This window comes from Aspergillus candidus (assembly GCF_002847045.1).
Source record: "Aspergillus candidus strain CBS 102.13 unplaced genomic scaffold BDW47scaffold_47, whole genome shotgun sequence".
Lineage (NCBI taxonomy): Eukaryota > Fungi > Ascomycota > Eurotiomycetes > Eurotiales > Aspergillaceae > Aspergillus > Aspergillus candidus.
The window spans coordinates 130,907-151,705 of record NW_020194052.1 but is presented as its reverse complement, the minus strand read 5'-3'; the positions used below and the strand labels follow the sequence as shown (position 1 = coordinate 151,705).

Genomic DNA, 20,799 nt, shown 5'->3' with positions numbered 1-20,799 from the left:
CCGTCTCCCTCTCCCTTTCTTGTGACAACGGCAGTCCGTCACACTCGGGGAAACCACCGAGATGCTTCCTCCGCATGGAATCTGGGGATAATTCACCGCTCCTCCCGTCACTTGGTCCACGCGCAAGAGTGAGGGTTGGTGGCCCATTTGGAATGGAAAACCTCCACGACCATCCGCAATGATGACATCATGATACCCTCACCCGTCCGATTCTATATCATCGGCCAGGACAGATACAATAAACCTTCCACTGACATTATTATATTGTGAGACGAACAAACCACCGATCAAGACTATGAAGCTTTCTCCGGGCGGTTCCTCCGTCTCTCTGTCGCGGTGTCCGCTCCTACCTCCACCGGGTTGTCGCCAAGACCGCCGTTGGACGTATCGACGGGGCATTCATCACCATCCTGAAAATTTGCATTCGGGCATTTGTCGCCGGTCGCCTAAAACAGTCGTTTTCACTGCCGTGTTGTGAGGGGGGATGATTCGCGTTGATGATGACGGGCGGTTTCCCGCACCACTCCAAGACATGATTACGGCGTACGCGTACCTCCTCCACGGGCTCGATACCCCGTCCCGGATTCTCGTCAGCGGCGACAGTTGCGGCGCCACCCGCGCCATGGGGTTCTCTGCTACCGCTACGCCCACCCGATTCTCCCGCCCCGGCAGTTCGTCTGGTTCTAGTGGCGGCGTCCGTGGCGCCCCTTTGGCATTCGTTCCCGCTGCCGGCACCGGCGTGTTCGTGACCGGGTAGTGGGGAGTAGGAGGTGATGGTGAGAAGCATCGGCTGCTGGCGGACCACCTGCGAGACGTGCCCGGGAACTGAGACAGGCATGTGGAGGTATGTCGGGGGCACGCATACAGGACTCCAATGACGGGAGGAAAGACGACGCATACACATATATATCTATTGGGTCCTCTGGCTTACATTTCACGGACACATGGGGGAATCAGGTAGAACGCAGACAAATCAGCGTGGGAATGATCGTTTTCAAATATAGAACATAGATAAAAATAAAGCACAGCAATCCAAAACCCCTCTATGGACTAGTACAGGACCCCTGACATCGGCTCCGACATAGGTGCTCCATTCCGTTCTAGCGTAGGAAGCAACAGGTTCTCCGGTCCTCCAGGGAACCGATTTAGCGCCACCAGGGCTTGGCCGCACTGCTGGAGGGGGTGGGAGTCGGGCTGAAGGTGGGAGGCGAAGTGGGCGTGTAGATGGGAGTAGAGGTGGGGATGGCCGGGGTGGTCGTGTTCAGACGAATGCCACCATGGTTAATGAGAGGACGGTGACGACCGGGCTACGACATTAGCATCTGAGACTCATATCCCGCGAAGAGAATAAAGGAAAGAGCTTACCGTAGCAAGAGCCGTGGGCACCAGGGCCAGGGCAGCGATCGCACCGAGGACAGGGAAGATCTGCATGATGGCTGGGAATTGTGATGCGATATCTGGTCTGTATAAAAGAAGGACTGGAGGGGCTATACAAGCATGGACAGGTTCAACCAGAGCTGGAGGCGTCGGGTCCAGCTTTATAGATTTCCCATTGCCTCGTCGGAAATTTGGGAGCGCGGATCATTCTCAACGGGAGTTGAGACTCAGGAGATAGCATTCGACAGGGTCTGCAACTGGACATGGGTCACGGCCATCGTCGGTTAGCCCTCCTAGGCAAGAGTGATTCGGCATTGATAGGTCGAAACGGAGCCCGACGGGGGGGAGCAGGTTGGACAATGTGACCTGCACGGAGAAAACACTGACGATCATGGCCGGAGATACAGACGGTCCCTGCGACCCTGAACCGGGACACGGTTGACGACCGATATTGGGATCCAGGGTCAGTGGTGCGTATCGTCCACTGACAGGTGTTGGGTGGAGATGCTGAAACACACCACGATTCAACCAGACCAAAAATAAGTGAACCGGCGGCAGAACCGGCTTCTCCGTCAGGGGAGAGAACCAATAAGGGAGAAGAAGCAGGGGCATGAGAGCCACTTCACAGATTTTGCGATACGATGCTCGAACCTCGCTCGTCTCTAGACCTCTGCAGATCATTAATCTGGTTGGCCCTGATACCCCTCGAGTGGGATGTGTTGGGGATTTCCCACAACGCGTCTCGAGTAACACGACGGTATGTATCAGAATGACGGCAGGAAGAAGAAGATAGACGGAATTATCCACAGTATTAAACTCCACCAAAGCAGCCGGATCCTACAGCCATCCTGTGGTGGTCTTATTTTTCCTGGAGGCGTCACTAGGGATAACCTTAACTCCACCATCACTAGCTTTCGGATTCACAACAGAAGGGGAAAGACAAGCCCGCTATGTCCCTGGAATATCCACACGGCAACGACTGGAGGCACTGTATGCCGCCAGCGTAACATGGCGCGCATGGTGCCGATCGCACCGGAACCAGCAGGGGTAAGATGGAGTCCGTCGGCGTTGGTGATAGGAACAGCATTGGTTCCCCTGGTCGCAAACCAGGGTCTCTAACAGGCGGACTCTCTTTCTCTCATTCGTGTTCTGCAACTTTTCTCCCCTGGTTGACCCCTGATAGTGTGTGCCCCTGCGCGAAGGACCTCATCACTGACCCGCAACGGTCGGAAATCTGCCAGATATCATCCTGCCTAGACACCGGGAGGGGGACCTGCCACCATCACCCAAAAGGGCATGGATCCGTCGATCACGGACCTGTGGCGGCGAAGGATCCTATCGTGCACGACCTGTCGCCACCATTCTGTAGCGCGGGGTCCGTCCGGGGATACTCCGTTGCTGATCGACATGAAGATAGAAAAGATCATCGAACCATGGTCGCATCGCAGAGACGGGGCAGATCACGGCGTCCGCAACGAGCGAATTGCACCCAGCGATCCCCTTATCTATCCATGTTTCCCATTCTTCTGCGCGGATGCCGTCTACAGTTCATATCAACGTCCACCATGGAGCCAGTGGACGACCATGATCCCTGAATGGGAGCCGCCCATTGACGACGATTGCCAGTCCCCTCCATTTAGCCGCCAGAGAGGATATTACCGTCGTGCTGGAAAATTATATTGATATCCGATAGCACCATGACAACGCACAACCGACACCGAATGGCGCCCGGAACTGGTGTCAGATCGACAGGAATGGTTTCGTTCAAGGAATACCGTGCGAAGACTCTGCACACGACCATCCTCACATCAGGAAAACAGGAATAGAATGGCAGAGAAGCGAATTGAGTACGATACTCGGATCAGGGTCGCTGTCTGCCGGTCAGGCCTCAGCAGGACCACCAGACAGCCGCGAGTCTGAATCACCACGAATCACGTCGCCCTTGGATAAAGACCAAAACCTTCAGGCGGTCGATCCTCGAGGATCGTCGGCGCATTCCATCCGGCGACATGTGTTTGGTGGATAAAATCGACGGTAGACGGGTGGTGCCAACTGAACGATTGCAGATCGTCAGGGGCAGCGATCCGATCGTGTGAATCATCCGGCTGAGGTTGTTCCTGACGGACCGTGGCTCGAAATACTATGTCATCCAGCTCCATTAGTATGCTTCCCAGGGCGAGGTCCAAGCCACTCTTGTACGTGCTCCATCCGGGCCGGGGCGACCAACTGGTGTGGGATTGTCGAGGCTCGCGACCGTTTCCTGAGGCCCGTCATCGCTATCTTGGACCATGGATAAAGGAAGATGTGGATACAAGCCTTCTATATACTATCTGGTGCCTGTTTCTCCCATGGTGGGGAAAGACCCGCTATTCCAAGCCCGCACAGCATCCACCTTGATGCCCATCAGCGGAGACAGTATGGTCTCCAGACTGGGGCCAAGGAGATCAGATGGTGGGCAGAAGGAAATGGCTAGAACAATGGATCCAGGCCAGAGCATGCCCATCCGTCAGAGCATCACGCCCGCAACAGGATGTCGGAGGGGATAAAGATACAAGTTCGAAAGAACGGGCCAAGAAAACAAAGGCGAATATATGCATATATTAAGTCTAATGTCTAAATACACAGTCGAAGAAATCGCATCGTCATCGACAGCCGTGATCATTAGCAAACAGTCTAACTTCAAAGCGACCGTCTTTAAATACTCTATGAAACCCATGACAACCAATGGTATGTACAAGCCTTCACCGCTCCATGTATAAACGGAACATTATCCGGGGGTCGGAATGTGGCCAGGCCACGTCGACCGACCGCAGGGTCTTTTTGACCTTTTTCAAGGCTCCATCGAAGGGCGACTGACTCTCCGGCCCTTGTTGGCGGTCCGCTCCGCCAACAGCGACTGGGCGAACTTGCTCTTCGCACGCACCTGCGGCCCCTTCCAGTAGAAGACATAGATGGGCAGCACGACCAGGCACGAAAGACACGCCAGGATGGTTGTCGCGTACTCGACGTGCCATTTGTCGCCAATGTTCTCGTACATCGGGGTGGCGTACATGGCCGAGATACCGGCCAGCAGGTCTCGTGCGAAGGCGTTGCCGCCCGTGGCCGAGGCCGAGTAAACACCGTACGAGGCGACCATGTAATCCACCGTAGATAGGTAGATCGCGTAATTGGCGATACCGACCAGCGCGGAGAAGATCATCGAGCCGATCCAGTGGACACCGCGCTCCTTGCCGAAGGACGTCCAGGCGAAGCCAAACAAGCCGATCGGTTCCAGCGGGGCCAGGAACAGCAGCCACTTGAGGCGGCGCTCGGGTGGGATCGCGTCGTCGCCGTGGCGCTTGCGGATCTTCTGGTCGCGCCAGAACCATGGGAAGTACGAGAAGTAGGCGATGGCGTAAGCCAAGTTAATGGGGATGAAGGCCCAGGCCTGGGCGAGGGTGCCGAAGCCCCAACCCTGCTCGTACACGATGGCGAAACTCTCGAGGAAGGTGAAGATGAGGGCATCGGAGAAACCGGACAGCAGCGACAGGCAGAGGACGATGGGCTCGCGCAGCAACATGTGGAAGGGGCGAAGCAGAATCGTCCCGGCTTCCTTCATCGAGACGCGGGGCTTCTTCAGCTCGTTGGGTCCGTAGACGTTCGGGTCCTCGCCGGACTCGCGACGCCTCTTGGCGATCCTATCCATGAGGATGGTGGAGCGAGACTCGGGCATGAAGAAGATAATGAGTTGGACGGCACCGCCGAAGATGAGCTGGATCCAAAAGAACCATTGCCAGTCGAGGACTAAGAGAGGATCTTAGTTAGCGCGGGCTATCTTGACAGGAAAACGTTCAAATTCAAACATACAGCGAGCGATGGGTCCACCGATAATACCACCAATACTCGTCCCGATACAGGACGAGAAGACGATGAACGCCAGCGGGAATTGTTGCGTTTCGGCTTCATAGATATCGGCAATCAATCCCAGGGTGACACTGCCGCCAGCGGTCGAAACACCACCCTACTGTTGTTAGTTTCTCCCTTCCAAAGGATAGTCGCGAACAATAACTCACCAGGCCACGCGCCACCAAAACACTACCCCAGTTCGGGGCCAGGGCGGCCGGGAGCTGCCAGATGTTGATCAGAAACATCGACAGCTGGAGGATGGGCCAGCGGCCAAATTCCTCACTCCACGGCGCCCACAATTCGCATCCCACCGAGTACGTCACCAGATAGATCATCTGGCCCGTCCGGGCATGTTGCTCACTAATGTTGAAGTGCTCGGCCAGGAGCTTGACGGCGCTGGGATAGACGGAGGTGTTGAAGTTCATGGAGATCTGCACGCACGCGACGGCGAGCAGGTAGCTCCACTTCTTCCATCGCGGCCAACAGTACGCCAGCTCGTCGTAACACTCGTCCTCCGTCAGCTCCCTCTTCCCATCCGGACGGAGACCCTTGTCGGTGTTGCTCTTCTCTGTCCCAAGCCCGGTAGGGCTTGGGATGGTCTCCAACTGTGGAGACTCACGACTTTCTGCATCGGTCATTGTCATGAGAATGCGGGGATAGAAAATGAATCTTGGTTGGGGAAGCAACAAACACGAGATTTCAAGAAATTCCGGCGGGGGCCAGGTACATATATACACGAAACCCTGATTACGGATCAACTCGCAATTCCGCTACTCCTGTCAGTGTATCCCAAACCGGATTCACCGAAAGACCCACCAGTCGCCAAGTGGATCGGCGAGTTAGGGTACGAAGCACCAGAGGGCTTCAGATTTTTTCTGCCTTTCCGTGGAAGCCATATCCCAAGCGTGGGCTGCCGAGAGGCATCCCGTCCCAAATCTCGGATTCCCGACATTATTTCGACCGTATCTTTGTCCACGGTGCCCGAGAATTCCACGAGACGCGGGCGTGGGCCATGGACGAGCACCCCTCCTTGACATGGGTCCTGGGATCACCAATATCTCCCATTAGTGGCTAACCGACCTGCAGCACCAGCGGCGGCACAGCGAATTGGTCGAAAGAATGGCTACTGCTGGCATGCCGCCATGAATCGGCCAAGGCTCTCGGAATTCAAGGCTTGCAGAGGACGGTTGGAGACAGAACTATTGAGAGTCCAAGCTCGGCCAACTGCTCCTTCCTTTGGTCGGACCCACTTTAAAACTGGATTAAAGGCAGCGACGATTGCCTCAGACCCACCGAGTTCCTCGGAAATGTCTGTGTCATGGCGTCAGAGGTATGACCCTTGGCCAATGGGACGGCGTGTAGTAGCATTGATTTGGCGATCTTGCTTAAGACATCGTGCGATCGACCATATGAAAATTGGAGCTAGTATTTTCGCCAACCGAGGGTCAAGACACGAATGAACGTGACGTCACTCTGGCCGTGGCAGCAAACCAGAGGACGAGGTTGATATTCCGCGCGTTGCTTATCTTGAGACTGTTTGCTAGTGTCGTGGATCTGCCACGGGGTTGAATTTTGGATATTCTCATCACTCTACCGGTCGCTTTCCTTCCTGCGTATTGGGCCTCGTCACATCTTTCTTTCGATTCTGTTCTTTTGCTTTCGTGTGTTTCGTCTGTAGGGTATTTCCGACGCTTAATTACAACCTAGATAGGTACCGACCGATGGAACCGGTGGCAATGCCACGGACATGAGGCCAACAGCCACTCACCCTACGAGAAAATTCCATCCCTCCGCATTGTTTACCCCGATTCTCGAATGTAAGGCTCCGCAATCGTGCGCCATCGTGGGAGGTGGCGACTGCCCCGCGATCTTCGACGGGAAAACTACGCATCGCCATTCCACAATGGGTGACTTCCATGGAGGGTTACCCGCCCTGCTAAATCGATGTATCTGCACGATCAAAAGCAGCACGATGGGATTGCGTTCGCTCTACAGAGCTTCTGACGGGGATTTTGACTCAATTGGCGAGCCTATCGAGCCACGGCCGAACACAACCAGACACTGTGTTGTCCCGACGCCATTCGTGGGGAGAGTGAGAACCTCTTCGATCAAGAATCGGATCCGAAGGGATTCCGATGTTGCGGTGGATGGATCATGACGTCATAACCAGGAGCCGCAAAACGTACGATCGCCACAATAATTACATACCACTTCCAGAGCATCTCGAGTACCTGCAGGCGATCTTACCACGGTTACACGCCCTCTTGATTGATCGCCCGGTGCCCATATCGTCATCGCGCGCCCCCTTCAATACACTGCGGACCAATGGCCCTGCGACCGCGAGTTGCGCGCGCTCATCTTGTTGAAGGCACTCTGGATTCCCTCCCGACCCCGTAGCCAGGAGCCCCGGTGAAATTGCCCAGACCTTGGCCCCTTGGCACGCAGTCAGCGACGCCACTCAAGCGTCAGCATGTTGAGCCCCGTCTTGTCGCTCCGGCAGGCGCCGTCTTGGGTCATCCCTTGGCTTGGGTCCTTCGTTCCTGCCAAGCTCGGCGCGTTGAATGTGATGCAGAGCAGGCGAGGGGTGGATACTCTGGCGCAGCAAGGGCGCTATGGTGGCGGTGGGGATCTGCGTGCCGGCGGTGTTGACATTCCAGGACCGGTTCCACATCTCCCGCGCACTCATGTTCCCGGCGATCTGTTGTTGCTCAACGCGCCTACGGTATGGTCAATGGACGTTCACAGCGTGAAGTGGACGGGCTCATGTCTGACGCATTTTTGATGATCACGTCGACCTTGCCATGCTTTGCTATTGGTTCCACATCTCCCGCTCGCTCATCTTCCCGACGATCTCCCGTTGTTCAAACTGGGCGCCTACGGTACGGTCAATAGACGTTCACACCCGTAGGGGTGAATGGGTTCAAGTCTGACCGGCGTTTTTGATGACCACATCGACCTTGCCATGCTGGGCCTTTATTTCCACAGCGGCACCCACGATCGACTCGTCGGACTCGATGTTCAACTCCCCAGGAACAAGCATGCTCGCAGAAGTGGGAAACTCTTCCTGTGCGAGCGCAATGGCTAACTGCGCCTTCGCCCGCGATCGACTGCCCACGAAGTTGTATACGGTCGATCGGAGGCGGCGAAGGCTTTGACTGTTTCAAAGTTAAGGACGACGGTCGGCATTGTTAAAAAATTTCATGGGGTCACTAGGAGTCTACACGGTGGATGCTCTATACGCTGTCTTGGTGCGCGCCTTATTTCCAGCCCGGAGTCAATCACCGCAAGAGGCTTGACCCCGGATGGCTTCAGTTTCTATCGGACATCATTCCGGCCATCTCGTTGGACGTTTGTGTCGACCCTGGGAAATTGGTCATCGGTCCTATGACCGTCACCCATTGTTGCGCCTACCAGATCCTTGTGGTTGATCGCTATTTTTCAAACGTAGCCACTACCATTCACTCCTAGGTCAGTGCAGATCAACAACCAAATCCGCCCGTCAGCACAGCGTGCCTGCAAGGTCTGATACTGCTGATGCCTCCGTGGCCCTTGCTCTCGCAGACCGTGGACCAGGTCGAGGGAGCCCCACCGTTTTGCAGACGTTCGTAGTCTTTCATTCTAAGGAATGTATCTATAAGTGGTGTGCCTGGTCTACGAGAACCCCGATGCGCATCATTCTTGCCAACCCAACGGCTGACAGAACATGGTCGGGATCCCAATATCCGTAGTCAATATGCGCGGACTCCGCTGTACAGGCTAATACAGAGAAATGTAGAACCCCATCCACCGCTTCCCCACGCGAATAGGCCTGGAGATGGGCGACACGGCGTTTTTGCCCACTGACTCTGTCGATGGCATTGAACTCAACGGGACGAGATACCACCTTCGAATAAGAACCAGGTGCAGACTTCCCATGCATCCAGCCTGGTAAATTACCGTGGCACGCAGGTCATGGGACCTTTATCCCATAGAAATGGTCATAGTCCACCGTCTTTACGATACAATAAACATAATCAGTACATTCCGGGGACATGCGACGGCTGTCCGTGGGCGGTCCTGTCCTTCGGTTCGAGGGCTTCATCGTCAGAACTCTGGATTGCCCTCCATGAGTAAACATAAATCTTGGAACGTTGGTGCATTCTCCCGGAGCATATCCAAGCCCATTGTTATTGACACTACAAGTTCATAATTGCTCAACCACTGTGTACCCGTCTTGGGTATTACTAAAATAGAGCCTTGAAACTCTCGTGGTCTTGTACTTCTATTCGGAGTTAAAAACCGTAAGACACTACTTCATGTTGAGAGAACAGAAAATACTCATGTTTCGTTTGGGGGTGTACACCAATTCATGGAACGACGCGGGTTCTCGCCCAGGTATTCCCAGGATGGGGATTATCTTAGCCACTGCATGGGAGGGCTTGGACTGACTGGTATCCTAGAAGATCATACAGTCGTAGAAACTACATGCACAGGGTCACTTCTGGTGAAAGCTTATATAGTGAATGGGATTTCCATAATGACTGGCACGGCGCACCTCAAACTGCGTGAATTATGGTTTCTGGCCTGAGATCGTGGAAAGGCGCAATCTTTATCAGTACGTGCATGAACGTCTAGCAGTATGATCACCGCAAGCCCGATGATAAATTTACTATTTCCCAGCCTCTTTGAAGTTTTTCATGTTGCAGAAACATGGAACTGATGAGGGATGAACTTCATCTCAATGACAACAGCAAGTTCTAGGGACCGGTTAGGATGCCTTGCGGTTGCCGCTTGTGTCCAATTCCATCAAGACAGCGGCGATTCTACACATACTTGACAGCACACGTTTAGCCAGTCCTGTAAATTCAGTCCACGAGATTTTGGCTAGCTCATCGTAACCTGAGATGAGACGTATCAAATTGAATTTCTCTGACGTCGATGGAATGACAACTACATGTTCGAACGAGGCACTAGACCAGGGGTAATCTGTCGACCGAACACCGCATCTTCAAAGGTCTATTGACGGTTGTTAGGATCCACTGGACGAGCGGTTGGTAACGACACCCCAGCCTGGGTTCTACCGGCGAAGAAGGCGTTCCTCAGACCGGTAGACCTATGACAGATCGCACTCTGGAATTCGTCCTTCCTGTGGCCATATTTCACACCAGCCATCCTGTCGGTCGGAGATCTCCGGCAGGATCGCGATGATGGCGATCGATGGCGGAGGAAACCGCCATCATGCCGGTCGAAGGAATGGCTAGCGCATGCGGGGATTATGGTGGGCTGATTTGGCGGGAGCAACCGACATATAAAGTCGAGAAGTTATAGCCATGGGCTCACTACGTACAATCTGCTCGTCTGAAAACGAGTCGATTCAGATATCCAGTTGGCTTTTTGTGGGATTATTATATAGATGGAAATGAGTGTAGGTTTGTTGGTGGCTCCGGTTGTGTTGTTGCAGCGGTCATATATATCGGGCGGGAGGGTGCAGCTTCGACCAGATCTGCCACCCAACTCGATAGAGGAACACCATTTGGAGCAATTGCAGGGTTTAAACATCACAATACGATGGCTGGTATTATCGTTTGATGACAGTCCAAGATCGAATCCTATTTTCACCGTCATTCCGACTGATCCAATTTCCCGAATTACGATGGCTAGGAGGCATGAAAAGGCATGAGACAGAGTTGAATGATCTGGATAGAAGAGAATGGGTCCTCCTGGCAACCGAATATCGACGAAGACAACCACCGGCCAATCAATCCAATACGTCACAATAGGTTCTCGGCTCAACTACGAGGGATTTATTCATCGCAACCCCAGACCCCAGGTTGGGGTTGGACGGACGACTGGAGGACGGTGGATCTGACAGTCCCCTGAACAGCGAGTGACATGTCCTGGTAATCCCAAAGTGTGGGGGGTTGTCGTGTGCTATGCGGATTATTTCCGCCCCGACAACAACATCAACATCGTCGCAGTGGGTGGTGACTCCGAGGCGGACGGTGAAACCGCCGGGCAGTTTTCTTAATATCGAAAAGTCAGGATCATTAAGGGGGCGAGGAACGGAATATAACGACCGATGGAGCGAGGTAGACGAGAGATGGCTGATTTCTAATCCTTGGAAGGCAGTCACGGAGAGTCTCACAGATATGAGGTCTCCACTGTGGGGTTTGTCGACCGGAGTCTTACTCTGTCGGGGTAGAAAGAGGAGGAGAGAGAGAGCGCGTCGTAACCTTTTATCTCAACCCGCCTGGCTTACCGAGTATGGAGAGAGTCTTATCTCTGCTGGTCCCCCCTCCGACTCCACAGACCAGCTGACATCAGCGTCTCCCCACTACCCAGTTCATCCTTACTCTTTCAGTCACCGTCTTGTTCTCTCCACCTCCGCCATTGGAGACGGACACCAGGACTTCAAAAGATCAGGGAACGGCGGCATGAGACTGAATCTTTCTGAACTCGACCGATGCGGCCGGGATGCCACGTTGGCGGCTCGGAAGTCCGCGCCCCTTGCATGATCGCATGGTCGCATTCGTCCAGGCCAGAATCGACCGGCTAGGCGTGAACGCGGTGAGGGGACGGGGCCCTATTGGTCCATGAACGCCAAGACGCGACGTCGGCGATGCGATCGACAGACAGCTCAACGGAAAACCACGCGAGACCCTGACTACCGACTGGTTAGTGGCCAGTGGCCACCATCCTGACAACGCCCAGGATGCAAGGGACTCCCCCAATCACAGCATGGTGCCATGGCGCCCAAGACCGGGAATGAGGCGGGAAGGATTCGGATATCTGCAGGCTCGATGGCCGGGCGATGTCCGGGCCGGGCATTGAGGCCGAACATGACTTTTCTTTATAGCGATTTTTGAGGTCTGGATGGAATACGAAGTCGGGGTGCGATGACCCGACCATTACTAGATAAGAGATTGGAGCAAGCGAACACCGCTCCAGGGTTGCTCGTGGGTGGAAATGGGGGACCCCGACCCTTCGCCGAGTGGGCCGAGAGGATCCGTCTGGATGCCCAAAGCCCGGCAAGGTTACATGCTCGGGTTTAAGGTTTACACATTCCAAAATATAATTCAAACTATAATCCAATTAACTCGAATAAAAATAAATAAAATCAAACCGAATGAAAAAAAAAAAAAAAAGCGAAGGAAAAATCACGCATCTTTCTGGCTGGGAAGAGGCGGGAGGGTCGTGCGATGGACGCCTGAGGTGGCAGCTGGTCTGTGGAGTGTGGTGGCAATGACTGACTCCCAATAGGGCAGGATTGAATTGGGATCATTCCACGAGCCCGTGATGTACTCCATTCTTTTCGCTGGTCATTTAGAGTGTCTACGACACCCCGCAGATGATGTCGAACAGACATCTGGGGATTCCACCAGGGTGAGGGATTGCGGAGAGAGTCGGCGTTCAGTCTCCATCCATGACACATCGAAATGAGCTGACCAAGACTGCGGTCTCGAGTCCACCGTTCGACTGTCTCTAGTCTGGCTCACTCCGGCCTGATGAAATGGGCGTCGGCTCGACTAACCCGATGCGGTGCGGCCACTAACTCCGCATTTGGTTTAGCGTGGCGTTGGTCAAGCCTCACGCCACAAATCTTATTAGTCACAGTATCGCTCTCTGATTGGCTACCTTGTTCAACCCACCAATCACAGCCCGCGTTGCCCCTGTCCTCCACCCGGCCCGGCTAAATCCAGCCTGCCGCTAAACCCAACCCGGCTAGCGGCGTGGCGCTTATCTTCAACATTTTGACAATTTCCATTCATAATGCAAGAAAGTTGAGGTGGATTTCTCTTTTCTCTTCGCGCCCACTCCTCTTCTCTCGCTCTTCTTTTGCCTTCTCTCTTATCTCGCCAAGTCTCGTGCTCACCTCCCCACTCCGTGGATCCCCGTCCTCGCTTTTTTTCTTCCTTCTTCTCCCGCACCGTCTCCTCTACTTCTTCTTTCCTCCTCCTCTTCTTCTCCCGGCAGCTTCTTTCCTTCCCCCAAACTTCACGGTCAAATCCATTCCTACCTGTCTGGTCATCAAATCCTCCGGTCAAAGGGCATCTCCCTCCCCCCACCCCCACCCCTCTCCCTCCAATGTCCTCTCGCCCGTACACAGACCACCGGCAAGACCTTCCCCAGACCATTCCCACGATGGGCCTCACCCCCGATGATATCTCCGACCAGGAGGCCAACAAGGTCGTCATGGATTCCGACCTGGAGAAGCGGGATGATGTCTCGGCACCCCCCATCTATGATGGGGAGATCGTCGCCGAAATGACCGAGGAGGAGCGGAATGTCTACGATCACGGCGTCCAGAAGTTCAATCGGCTGGGTTGGAAGCGTCTCACCGTCGTCCTCATCGTCGAGGCCATCGCCCTCGGCTCCCTCTCCATCCCCTCCTCTTTTGCTACCCTCGGCATGGTCGCTGGCGTCATCTGCACCGTGGGCCTCGGCCTCCTCGCCATCTACACCTCCCATGTCATCGGTCAGGTCAAGCTCAAGTTCCCCCTCGTCGCCAACTACGCCGACGCGGGCCGCCTCATGATGGGCCGCTTCGGCTACGAGCTCGTCACCGCCATGCTCGTCCTGCAGCTGCTCTTCCTGACTGGGTCTCACACCCTGACCGGCACCATCGCCTTCGTCAACATCACCGAGAGCAACATCTGCTCCATCGTCTTCGCCGTCGTCTCCGCCATCATCCTGCTGCTCCTCGCCGTGCCCCCCAGCTTCGCCGAGGTCGCCATCCTGGGCTACGTCGACTTCGTCTCGGTCATCCTCGCCATCGGCATCACCATCGTCGCCACCGGCGTCGAGGCCTCCGACAGCCCCGGCGGCTTGGCCGCCGTCGAGTGGTCCGCCTGGCCCAAGCCCGACATCTCCTTCGCCGACGCGTTTATCGCCATCACCAACATCGTCTTCGCCTACAGTTTCGCCATGTGCCAGTTCTCCTTCATGGACGAGATGCACACCCCGCGCGACTACATCAAGTCCATCTGGGCCCTGGGTCTGACCGAGATCTTCATCTACACCCTCACCGGCGCCATCGTCTACCGCTTCGTCGGCGTCGACGTCAAGAGCCCCGCCCTGCTCTCCGCGGGCCACCTCATGAGCCGCATCGCCTTCGGCGTCGCCCTGCCCGTCATCTTCATCTCCGGCTCCATCAACACCGTTGTCCTCGGCCGCCTGCTCCACGGCCGCATCTTCCGCAACTCCCCCATTCGCTTCATCAACACCGCCATGGGCTGGATCACCTGGTTGGCCATCATCACCGTCGCCACCGTCATCGCCTTCATCATCGCCGAGGTCATCCCCTTCTTCAACGACCTGCTCTCCATCTCCTCCGCCCTCTTCATTTCCGGCTTCACCTTTTACTTCCCCGCCGTCATGTGGTTCCAGCTCCTCCGCGAGGGTAGCTGGACCTCTCCGAAGAATATCGCTCTGGCTTTGTTGAATGCCATGTGTTTTATCATTGGTCTGGTTGTGCTCGGGGCGGGAATCTACTCCGCCGTCGTCGATATCGTATGTCTATTTCCCGCTTCCCTCTCTCTGCCTTTTTATTCTTCGTTTGAACGTCTACTAATTCGGTTAATCTAGGATGCGAAGTACAAGGCCGGCACCGTCGGCGGGGTCTTCAGCTGCGAGGCACCCAACGACAAGTAGGTCGACCTCGATCGACCGGTGTATATAGATGGATTGAGTAGAGGATTGTATAGATAGAGAGGTTCCTGCCTGGGCCGTGCCCATGATACCCTGTTTGCATTTCATTAATTTATTTGTTCGTCGTCTATACGTGTCCTATAAACCCATCCGGTCGTAATCGTTGGTCCTCCACTACGGGCTCTCCGACATAGATGCTCCGCGACGCTAATGTTAGCGTGCCATTCTACCGGGTCCCTGGGCGGACTAGTGCAGCCACAACCGCGTACCCATGACCGGTTCAACACTGGTAGGGATATGAGCCGGACTCCGGCTGCTGCCGCAAGATACCACGCCTCGCACGTCATCAGGCTAGTAAGAACTTAATCTAACGCCGTACGTTTACTGTCTTGGTTCGATCTATCGGTCTCATCCATTGACTGGGGTCATGTGCATTGTTGGAAAGAGAAATAAAACACCAGAAATAGAAAGAGCGATGCGATGCGGTGAGGGCTCCGCGAGGCACGTGGTCTCAACAGCCATGTCAGCACAGCAGCCAAGCAGCAACTACATATCAGTCTGGCGAACTGGCATCAAGGGGGTGGCGAAGTGTCTTAAACGGAATTCTTCTATGCGTCCGATGACAGATAACCACTCGTACCGGCAGGCTGCCTTCGACTGCATGATCCCACCATGAGGCCGCGCCTGCATTGTCAGTCACCTATGGATGCATAAAGGTCGCGCCTGCCCCTAATAGTGGACCCAAATACGACCTGTGGACAGTATCAAAACTTGCCGACGCGCATCAAGGCCACCATGTCCGATCCCCGACCGTCCAAGAACAATGACCTCGAAATGACGGTGCAGGATGGCCCCACCCACGACGGCGTGTTTGGCGAGATCACCGATCAAGGCCCCAACTATCGTAATGTGCGCGGGGAACAAACCCTCATCCGTATACTCCCCTGACGACCTCTAGCTGGGCTTCCTAGGTACCGTCGTCCTCATGATGAAGACCGAGATCGGCCTCGGCGTCCTCTCCATCCCGACAGCCCTGGACATCTTGGGCCTCGCGCCCGGCATTGTCTGCCTATGCGCCCTTGCCGCCATTACAACATGGTCCGAGTACGTCGTTGGCACCTTCAAGGCCAACCACCCGGGAGTTTACGCCATCGACGACGTGGGGGCATTGCTTTTCGGTCCCTGGGGTCGTGGTATCCTGGCCGCGGTGTTCTGCCTCTGTACGTTGCGGTAGGTCACAACCCGTCGAGAAAATCGACTGACGATCCGTAGACTGGATCTTCGTCACCGGCTCGGGGATCCTGGGCATCTCCATCGGCCTCAACGCGGTGTCCACGCACGGCGCCTGTACCGCCGTTTTCGTCGCCATCGGGGCCCTCGTCGGATTGCTCGGCAGCAGTGTGCGCACGCTGGGTCGCATCACTTGGCTGGCTAGTATCGGGCTGCCGTCGATCCTCATCGCTCGTAAGTCCCCCCGGACGCGGATTGCGAGCTACTTCCATGCTCACAGCGCCAGTGGTCGTCGTCACCATCGCCGTCGGCGTCCAGGACCGCCCGGCTTCTGCTCCCACGACCCGGGGCCCCTGGGTCTCGGACTACCAGATCGTCGGCGATCCCACCTTTCCTCAGGCTATCACCGCAGTCGCCTCGCTTGTCTTCGCCTATTCTGGGTCCTCGGGGTTCTTTTCCATTGTGTCCGAGATGCGTAACCCATCCCAATACACTCGTGCGTTGATCGTCTGCAAAGTTGGCGTCACGCTGATCTACGCAATTATCGGCTGCCTACTCTACTACTACTGCGGATCGTACGTGGCGTCGCCGGCGCTGGGATCCGCCGGTGGCACCGTGAAGAAGGTGTGCTATGGATTGGCGCTGCCGGGGTTGATCGTGACGACAACGATCGTGGCGCACGTGAGACTCCCATGCCCACCCATATTCACCCTCTGATTCCTGTAGATTCCGTCCAAGTTCATGTTTGTCCATCTCCTCCGCGGCTCGCCCCATCTCACCAACAGTTCCCCCACGCACTGGATCACCTGGCTCGGGTGTACAGTTAGTGTTACGGTCATTGCATACATAATCGCCAGCGCCATACCCTCCTTCGATGCTCTAGTATCGCTCATCGGAGCCCTACTGGGTACGCTAACCTGTTTCCAGCCCATGGCTTGCATGTGGTTGTACGATAACTGGCGCAGCGGGACGCGCGGGTCAAAAAGGTGGTGTTGCATGGTGGCGTGGAGTATCCTGGTCATCGCGATCGGGACATTCCTAATGGTCGCGGGCACGTACGGGTCTGTCGTTGCGGTAATCGCATCTTATGAGACCTCAGGCGGGGGAGGGGCGTTTTCTTGTGCGGATAACTCTAATTCGGTGTAGTTTTGGGTTGCTTGAATACTGTGGCGGATGGATATGCTGGGAATGCCACGCGGGTGTGGCTTTTCGGGTACCGTGGCCGATTAATTGACGTTGAGAATGTCATGCGGGATGTCGCTTTCGGGATACAATAGTTTGGAAACCAATTATTAGTATAATTGCTGTTCGGAGACTTGTTCCGTACCTCTAGTTGGCATCTCTATCGCGTGGTATGCTCGTAGGGACTGTTGTCGAACTTTTATACTAGGCACATTGCTAGGATCATGCGACTGGTCCGATATCATAAACTGCTGAAAACTTCTCTCAGCTACCGCACCATGATACCGAACGGTATTTTGGCCAGATTTAATATAACTGATATCCCAACGATATCTAGATCTGTCCCTCGATGTCACAGTCGGCCTCACTATCAATGACTCAGTGTCATCTGCACGCTCCGCCTCCGGGCGCCGTACAAGACAAAAGCGTGTGGCGCTGTCAAGTACGTCCAGAGGGTCATTGGTATCGAACTTATTCCAGGGAAGTCATATTCGTACAGTGTGTTCCTTATTGTCCTCATATATGTAGAGATCTCTTCCATGGTGTTTTATCCTGGGGGCAGAGGTCATCTAGGAAGTAACATCACCGTCTAGTAGTAAAGTTGTCTGTTTATCGGACTTGACTAGCATGTCCTGTCCACGGGCATGTTAGCCAATGATGTTGGCTACAGCGCCCGTGGCGCCGAATATCAAAAGTTGGATTTCGATATAGTATGGCCATATTGGATGATAGGAGTGGAGTGTATACCAGGATGAGTGGAATGACTGACTCGCGAGACAACAGAGTGGAGGAGGTGGGTGGAGGAGAGTGGGCCTCACCCCGCGTCTCCAGTCCCCACTGATATTCGAGATCGAGTCGCCACTAGGGTGGTCCACTAGTTCGTGATGGTTGAACTTAGTTGGTGGGGAGGAGTGGATGTTTTATTTTGCTGTGTGGATTAAGGATTTATGGTGCTTGATATCAATGGTAGTTCATTCACTATCTATACTACAGTTAACCTTTCTATGAACCGATGTAATCTATATGTGGTGATGCGCATATCTCTAGGGGAATAAGAATAGACACTGCGTATTGTGGTAATCTTATTAATCATTGAAAAGTATATTTCCAACATCAAAATACCTTGACACTGTTGGTACAGGACCTATTTTCACATCCTGCAACGACTTGTATGGTTCAATGCATGGACATTGAAATATCTGTCAGCTTTGGTCAGTGTGGATTACTATGGCGTTTCTGTTCTTTCATATATCAAGCTAGAATAACGATAGGTTCAACATTCCAAAACCGTGACCAATGCATCAACAGTTCCATCGGGTTCCCCATCACAGCATTTGAGTCTTCGAACCTTTGTGGAGAGATAGGGCGCCCTGTCATGCGTCTTGCTTGACAAGAATGCAACCAGCCTCTAACATGATATCTCCACTCATAATGCAGTTCATTTGCCACAGTTTCCAGCATATATGGAAATGGATAAAGTGGGTGTGTGAGCTACTCCTCCGGAGATGAGCGACGACGACCAGGCGAATCCGATGCCGATATCTGGAACATTCTTGCTAACTGCAAGGAATATTTCCGTACTCTCGAGACAAGGGATGTAAGGAATCGGGAGTAATTAACCCAGTGGAACACTTTACCGTGGGTAAACTCATTGGACACTGGAAATTATCTCGATAGGGCAACCCGCCAGGAGCTTCCAATCTCTAATCTGGTTTTGGAATGCAAGGGACGTTCCACTGCAATGTAGCGGGACAATCTATTCCATAACAGTCTTTAGAAGGCGATACGGATGTGCTAGGGTTCATCCTGTCAGTTGATATCGATCCCTTACATGGACGCAAAGTCGTCCGAAACCTCACTGCATGTAAGATAAGATACCCCTTCGGAGACGAAGATCGTTAGTTCAGTACATTCATAATGCCGTCGAAGCACTCGGACTAGAAGAGCATACACATTGGCAAGCCATCAGAACTCCGCAATGGACGCGATCAAGCCCGTGGAGATCACCGAAGACATCAAAAAGATGGATTATGAGTCTCCTGCAGAGGACCAGGAAAAGTCTAGGGTTACTGAGCCACCCAAGGGTGATGTGTTTGGCGACGAGGATGCGGGAGGAGTGCAGTACAAGGTGCTCAGCTGGCAGTATGAAATTCCTTGATCCTGATATACCTCATGAAGTTAAAAACGCCACAGAAAATGCGCAATCGGTCCGTCATAGTCCAACAATTAGTCACGCCAGCTAACCAGGCTAGTGATGCTCGCCCAGATGATCTCGCTAGGGGTGCTATCACTGCCCTCCGCCATCGCAACTCTGGGTCTAGTACCGTGAGTAAATAGACTCACAGCCTCAACCAGTCTGACAGAACAGGGGAATAATCGCCTTGGTCGTGCTGGGCCTTCTCGCCGGCTACACCGCATACGTGATCTTCCAGTTCAAGACACGCTACCCACATGTTGTCCACATGGCAGACGCGGGAGAAATCATCGGAGGGCCGATCGGACGCGAGATCGTCGGTGCCGGACAGCTGCTCTTCTGTCTCTTCCTGATGGCGAGTCATCTGCTCACCTTCCGCGTGGCAATGAACGCCATCACCGAACATGGAACCTGCTCTATCGTGTTTGGCATAGTAGGCATGATAGTCGCCTTCGGGGGGAATGTGCCGCGCACGTTGAACAACGTAGCTAAGCTTTCGGTCATCTGTGGGTCTCACTCTCCTACCCTCCAGACTGTCGCTGACCAGCCCAGCATTCACCAGCATCGTCAGTGCCGTCTTCCTCTGCATGATCGGCCTCGCGGTGACCAATCCCCCGGCTCCCGTCCACGCCGTGAAGCAGACCGAGTTCACCACCGCGTGGGGCGCCATTACCGATATGGTGATCGCATACGCCGGCCACGTAGCATTCTTCGGGTTCATCGCCGAGATGAAGGAGCCGAAGGACTTCCCCAAATCGCTGTGCGTCCTACAGACGGTTGAGATTGCTTTATATGTGGCTGTGGCGGTGGTCATCTACTGCTACGCTGGAGACAGCGTCACATCCCCGGCTTTGGGGTCGATGGGGCCTGTCCTGCGGAAGGTAGCGTATGGATTGGCGTTACCATCGGTTGGTTTCCGAAACACAGTAGGCTGTGATTCACAGGCTAATGTTGGCAGATTGTCATCGCGGGAGTCATCTTCGGCCACACTGCCTGCAAGCAGGTATACGTGCGCATCTGGGCCGGCAGTGACCGCATCCACAAGCGCGATGCAGCAGCGCTGGGGTCGTGGTGTGCGCTTGGGGTAGTGTTCTGGGTCCTGGCTTGGGTGATTGCCGAGGCCATTCCGGTCTTCAACAGCTTGTTGAGTTTGATCGTATGTATACCCTTCCCGCTGGACTGAGCGTGAGAGGACTGACTGTATAGGCTGCGCTGTTTGGAAGCTGGTTCACCTGTAAGCGGCCGCGATTCACCTTGTGGGATCTCGAGCTAACGAGTTAGACGGTCTGAGTGGCATTTTTTGG

The 20,799-nt window shown here is 54.4% G+C and overlaps 10 protein-coding genes across 10 annotated transcripts; 5 read left to right on the top strand and 5 right to left on the bottom strand.

Annotated features, from left to right (window-relative positions):
- The first annotated feature begins 46 nt into the window (after nt 1–46).
- BDW47DRAFT_110553 (uncharacterized protein) lies at nt 47–979 on the top strand. Its single transcript, XM_024813755.1, has one exon. The coding sequence runs from the start codon at nt 485–487 to the stop codon at nt 755–757; it is 273 nt and encodes a 90-aa protein (XP_024669428.1). The 5' UTR covers nt 47–484; the 3' UTR covers nt 758–979.
- A 46-nt stretch (nt 980–1,025) lies between these two features.
- Nucleotides 1,026–2,579, bottom strand: BDW47DRAFT_110552 (uncharacterized protein). The gene is made up of 2 exons (XM_024813754.1): nt 1,366–2,579; nt 1,026–1,307 (listed from the first exon to the last, which is right to left on the bottom strand). The coding sequence occupies exon 1, from the start codon at nt 2,056–2,058 to the stop codon at nt 1,588–1,590; it is 471 nt and encodes a 156-aa protein (XP_024669426.1). The 5' UTR covers nt 2,059–2,579; the 3' UTR covers nt 1,026–1,307; nt 1,366–1,587.
- Nucleotides 1,146–1,431, bottom strand: BDW47DRAFT_128205 (uncharacterized protein; the record flags this gene model as incomplete). Its single annotated transcript, XM_024816813.1, has 2 exons — nt 1,146–1,307; nt 1,366–1,431. 2 exons carry the CDS (start codon nt 1,429–1,431, stop codon nt 1,146–1,148), a joined length of 228 nt encoding a protein of 75 aa, XP_024669427.1.
- A 1,374-nt stretch (nt 2,580–3,953) lies between the features above and the next one.
- Nucleotides 3,954–6,404, bottom strand: BDW47DRAFT_110548 (MFS general substrate transporter). The gene is made up of 3 exons (XM_024813753.1): nt 5,430–6,404; nt 5,224–5,377; nt 3,954–5,160 (listed from the first exon to the last, which is right to left on the bottom strand). Exons 1-3 carry the CDS (start codon nt 5,904–5,906, stop codon nt 4,208–4,210), a joined length of 1,584 nt encoding a protein of 527 aa, XP_024669425.1. The 5' UTR covers nt 5,907–6,404; the 3' UTR covers nt 3,954–4,207.
- Nucleotides 6,405–7,720: 1,316 nt separating this feature from the next.
- On the bottom strand, nt 7,721–8,302 carry BDW47DRAFT_128203 (uncharacterized protein; the record flags this gene model as incomplete). The annotated part of the gene is made up of 3 exons (XM_024816812.1): nt 7,721–7,979; nt 8,085–8,136; nt 8,194–8,302. 3 exons carry the CDS (start codon nt 8,300–8,302, stop codon nt 7,721–7,723), a joined length of 420 nt encoding a protein of 139 aa, XP_024669424.1.
- Nucleotides 8,303–10,589: 2,287 nt separating this feature from the next.
- Nucleotides 10,590–12,245, top strand: BDW47DRAFT_110543 (uncharacterized protein). The gene has a single exon (XM_024813752.1). It carries the CDS (start codon nt 11,175–11,177, stop codon nt 11,754–11,756), a length of 582 nt encoding a protein of 193 aa, XP_024669422.1. The 5' UTR covers nt 10,590–11,174; the 3' UTR covers nt 11,757–12,245.
- BDW47DRAFT_63519 (uncharacterized protein) lies at nt 11,837–12,245 on the bottom strand. Its single transcript, XM_024819493.1, has one exon. It carries the CDS (start codon nt 12,148–12,150, stop codon nt 11,917–11,919), a length of 234 nt encoding a protein of 77 aa, XP_024669423.1. The 5' UTR covers nt 12,151–12,245; the 3' UTR covers nt 11,837–11,916.
- Nucleotides 12,246–13,208: 963 nt separating this feature from the next.
- BDW47DRAFT_110541 (putative amino acid transporter) lies at nt 13,209–15,015 on the top strand. Its single transcript, XM_024813751.1, has 2 exons — nt 13,209–14,751; nt 14,827–15,015. The coding sequence occupies exons 1-2, from the start codon at nt 13,327–13,329 to the stop codon at nt 14,890–14,892; spliced, it is 1,491 nt and encodes a 496-aa protein (XP_024669421.1). The 5' UTR covers nt 13,209–13,326; the 3' UTR covers nt 14,893–15,015.
- Nucleotides 15,016–15,351: 336 nt separating this feature from the next.
- On the top strand, nt 15,352–17,370 carry BDW47DRAFT_110538 (transmembrane amino acid transporter protein-domain-containing protein). The gene is made up of 5 exons (XM_024813750.1): nt 15,352–15,798; nt 15,848–16,109; nt 16,162–16,353; nt 16,406–16,800; nt 16,846–17,370. The coding sequence occupies exons 1-5, from the start codon at nt 15,685–15,687 to the stop codon at nt 17,263–17,265; spliced, it is 1,383 nt and encodes a 460-aa protein (XP_024669420.1). The 5' UTR covers nt 15,352–15,684; the 3' UTR covers nt 17,266–17,370.
- A 1,909-nt stretch (nt 17,371–19,279) lies between these two features.
- On the top strand, nt 19,280–20,776 carry BDW47DRAFT_128200 (amino acid transporter; the record flags this gene model as incomplete). The annotated part of the gene is made up of 7 exons (XM_024816811.1): nt 19,280–19,443; nt 19,495–19,508; nt 19,554–19,626; nt 19,670–20,001; nt 20,048–20,403; nt 20,454–20,651; nt 20,702–20,776. The coding sequence occupies 7 exons, from the start codon at nt 19,280–19,282 to the stop codon at nt 20,774–20,776; spliced, it is 1,212 nt and encodes a 403-aa protein (XP_024669419.1).
- Between the last annotated feature and the right edge of the window lie 23 nt (nt 20,777–20,799).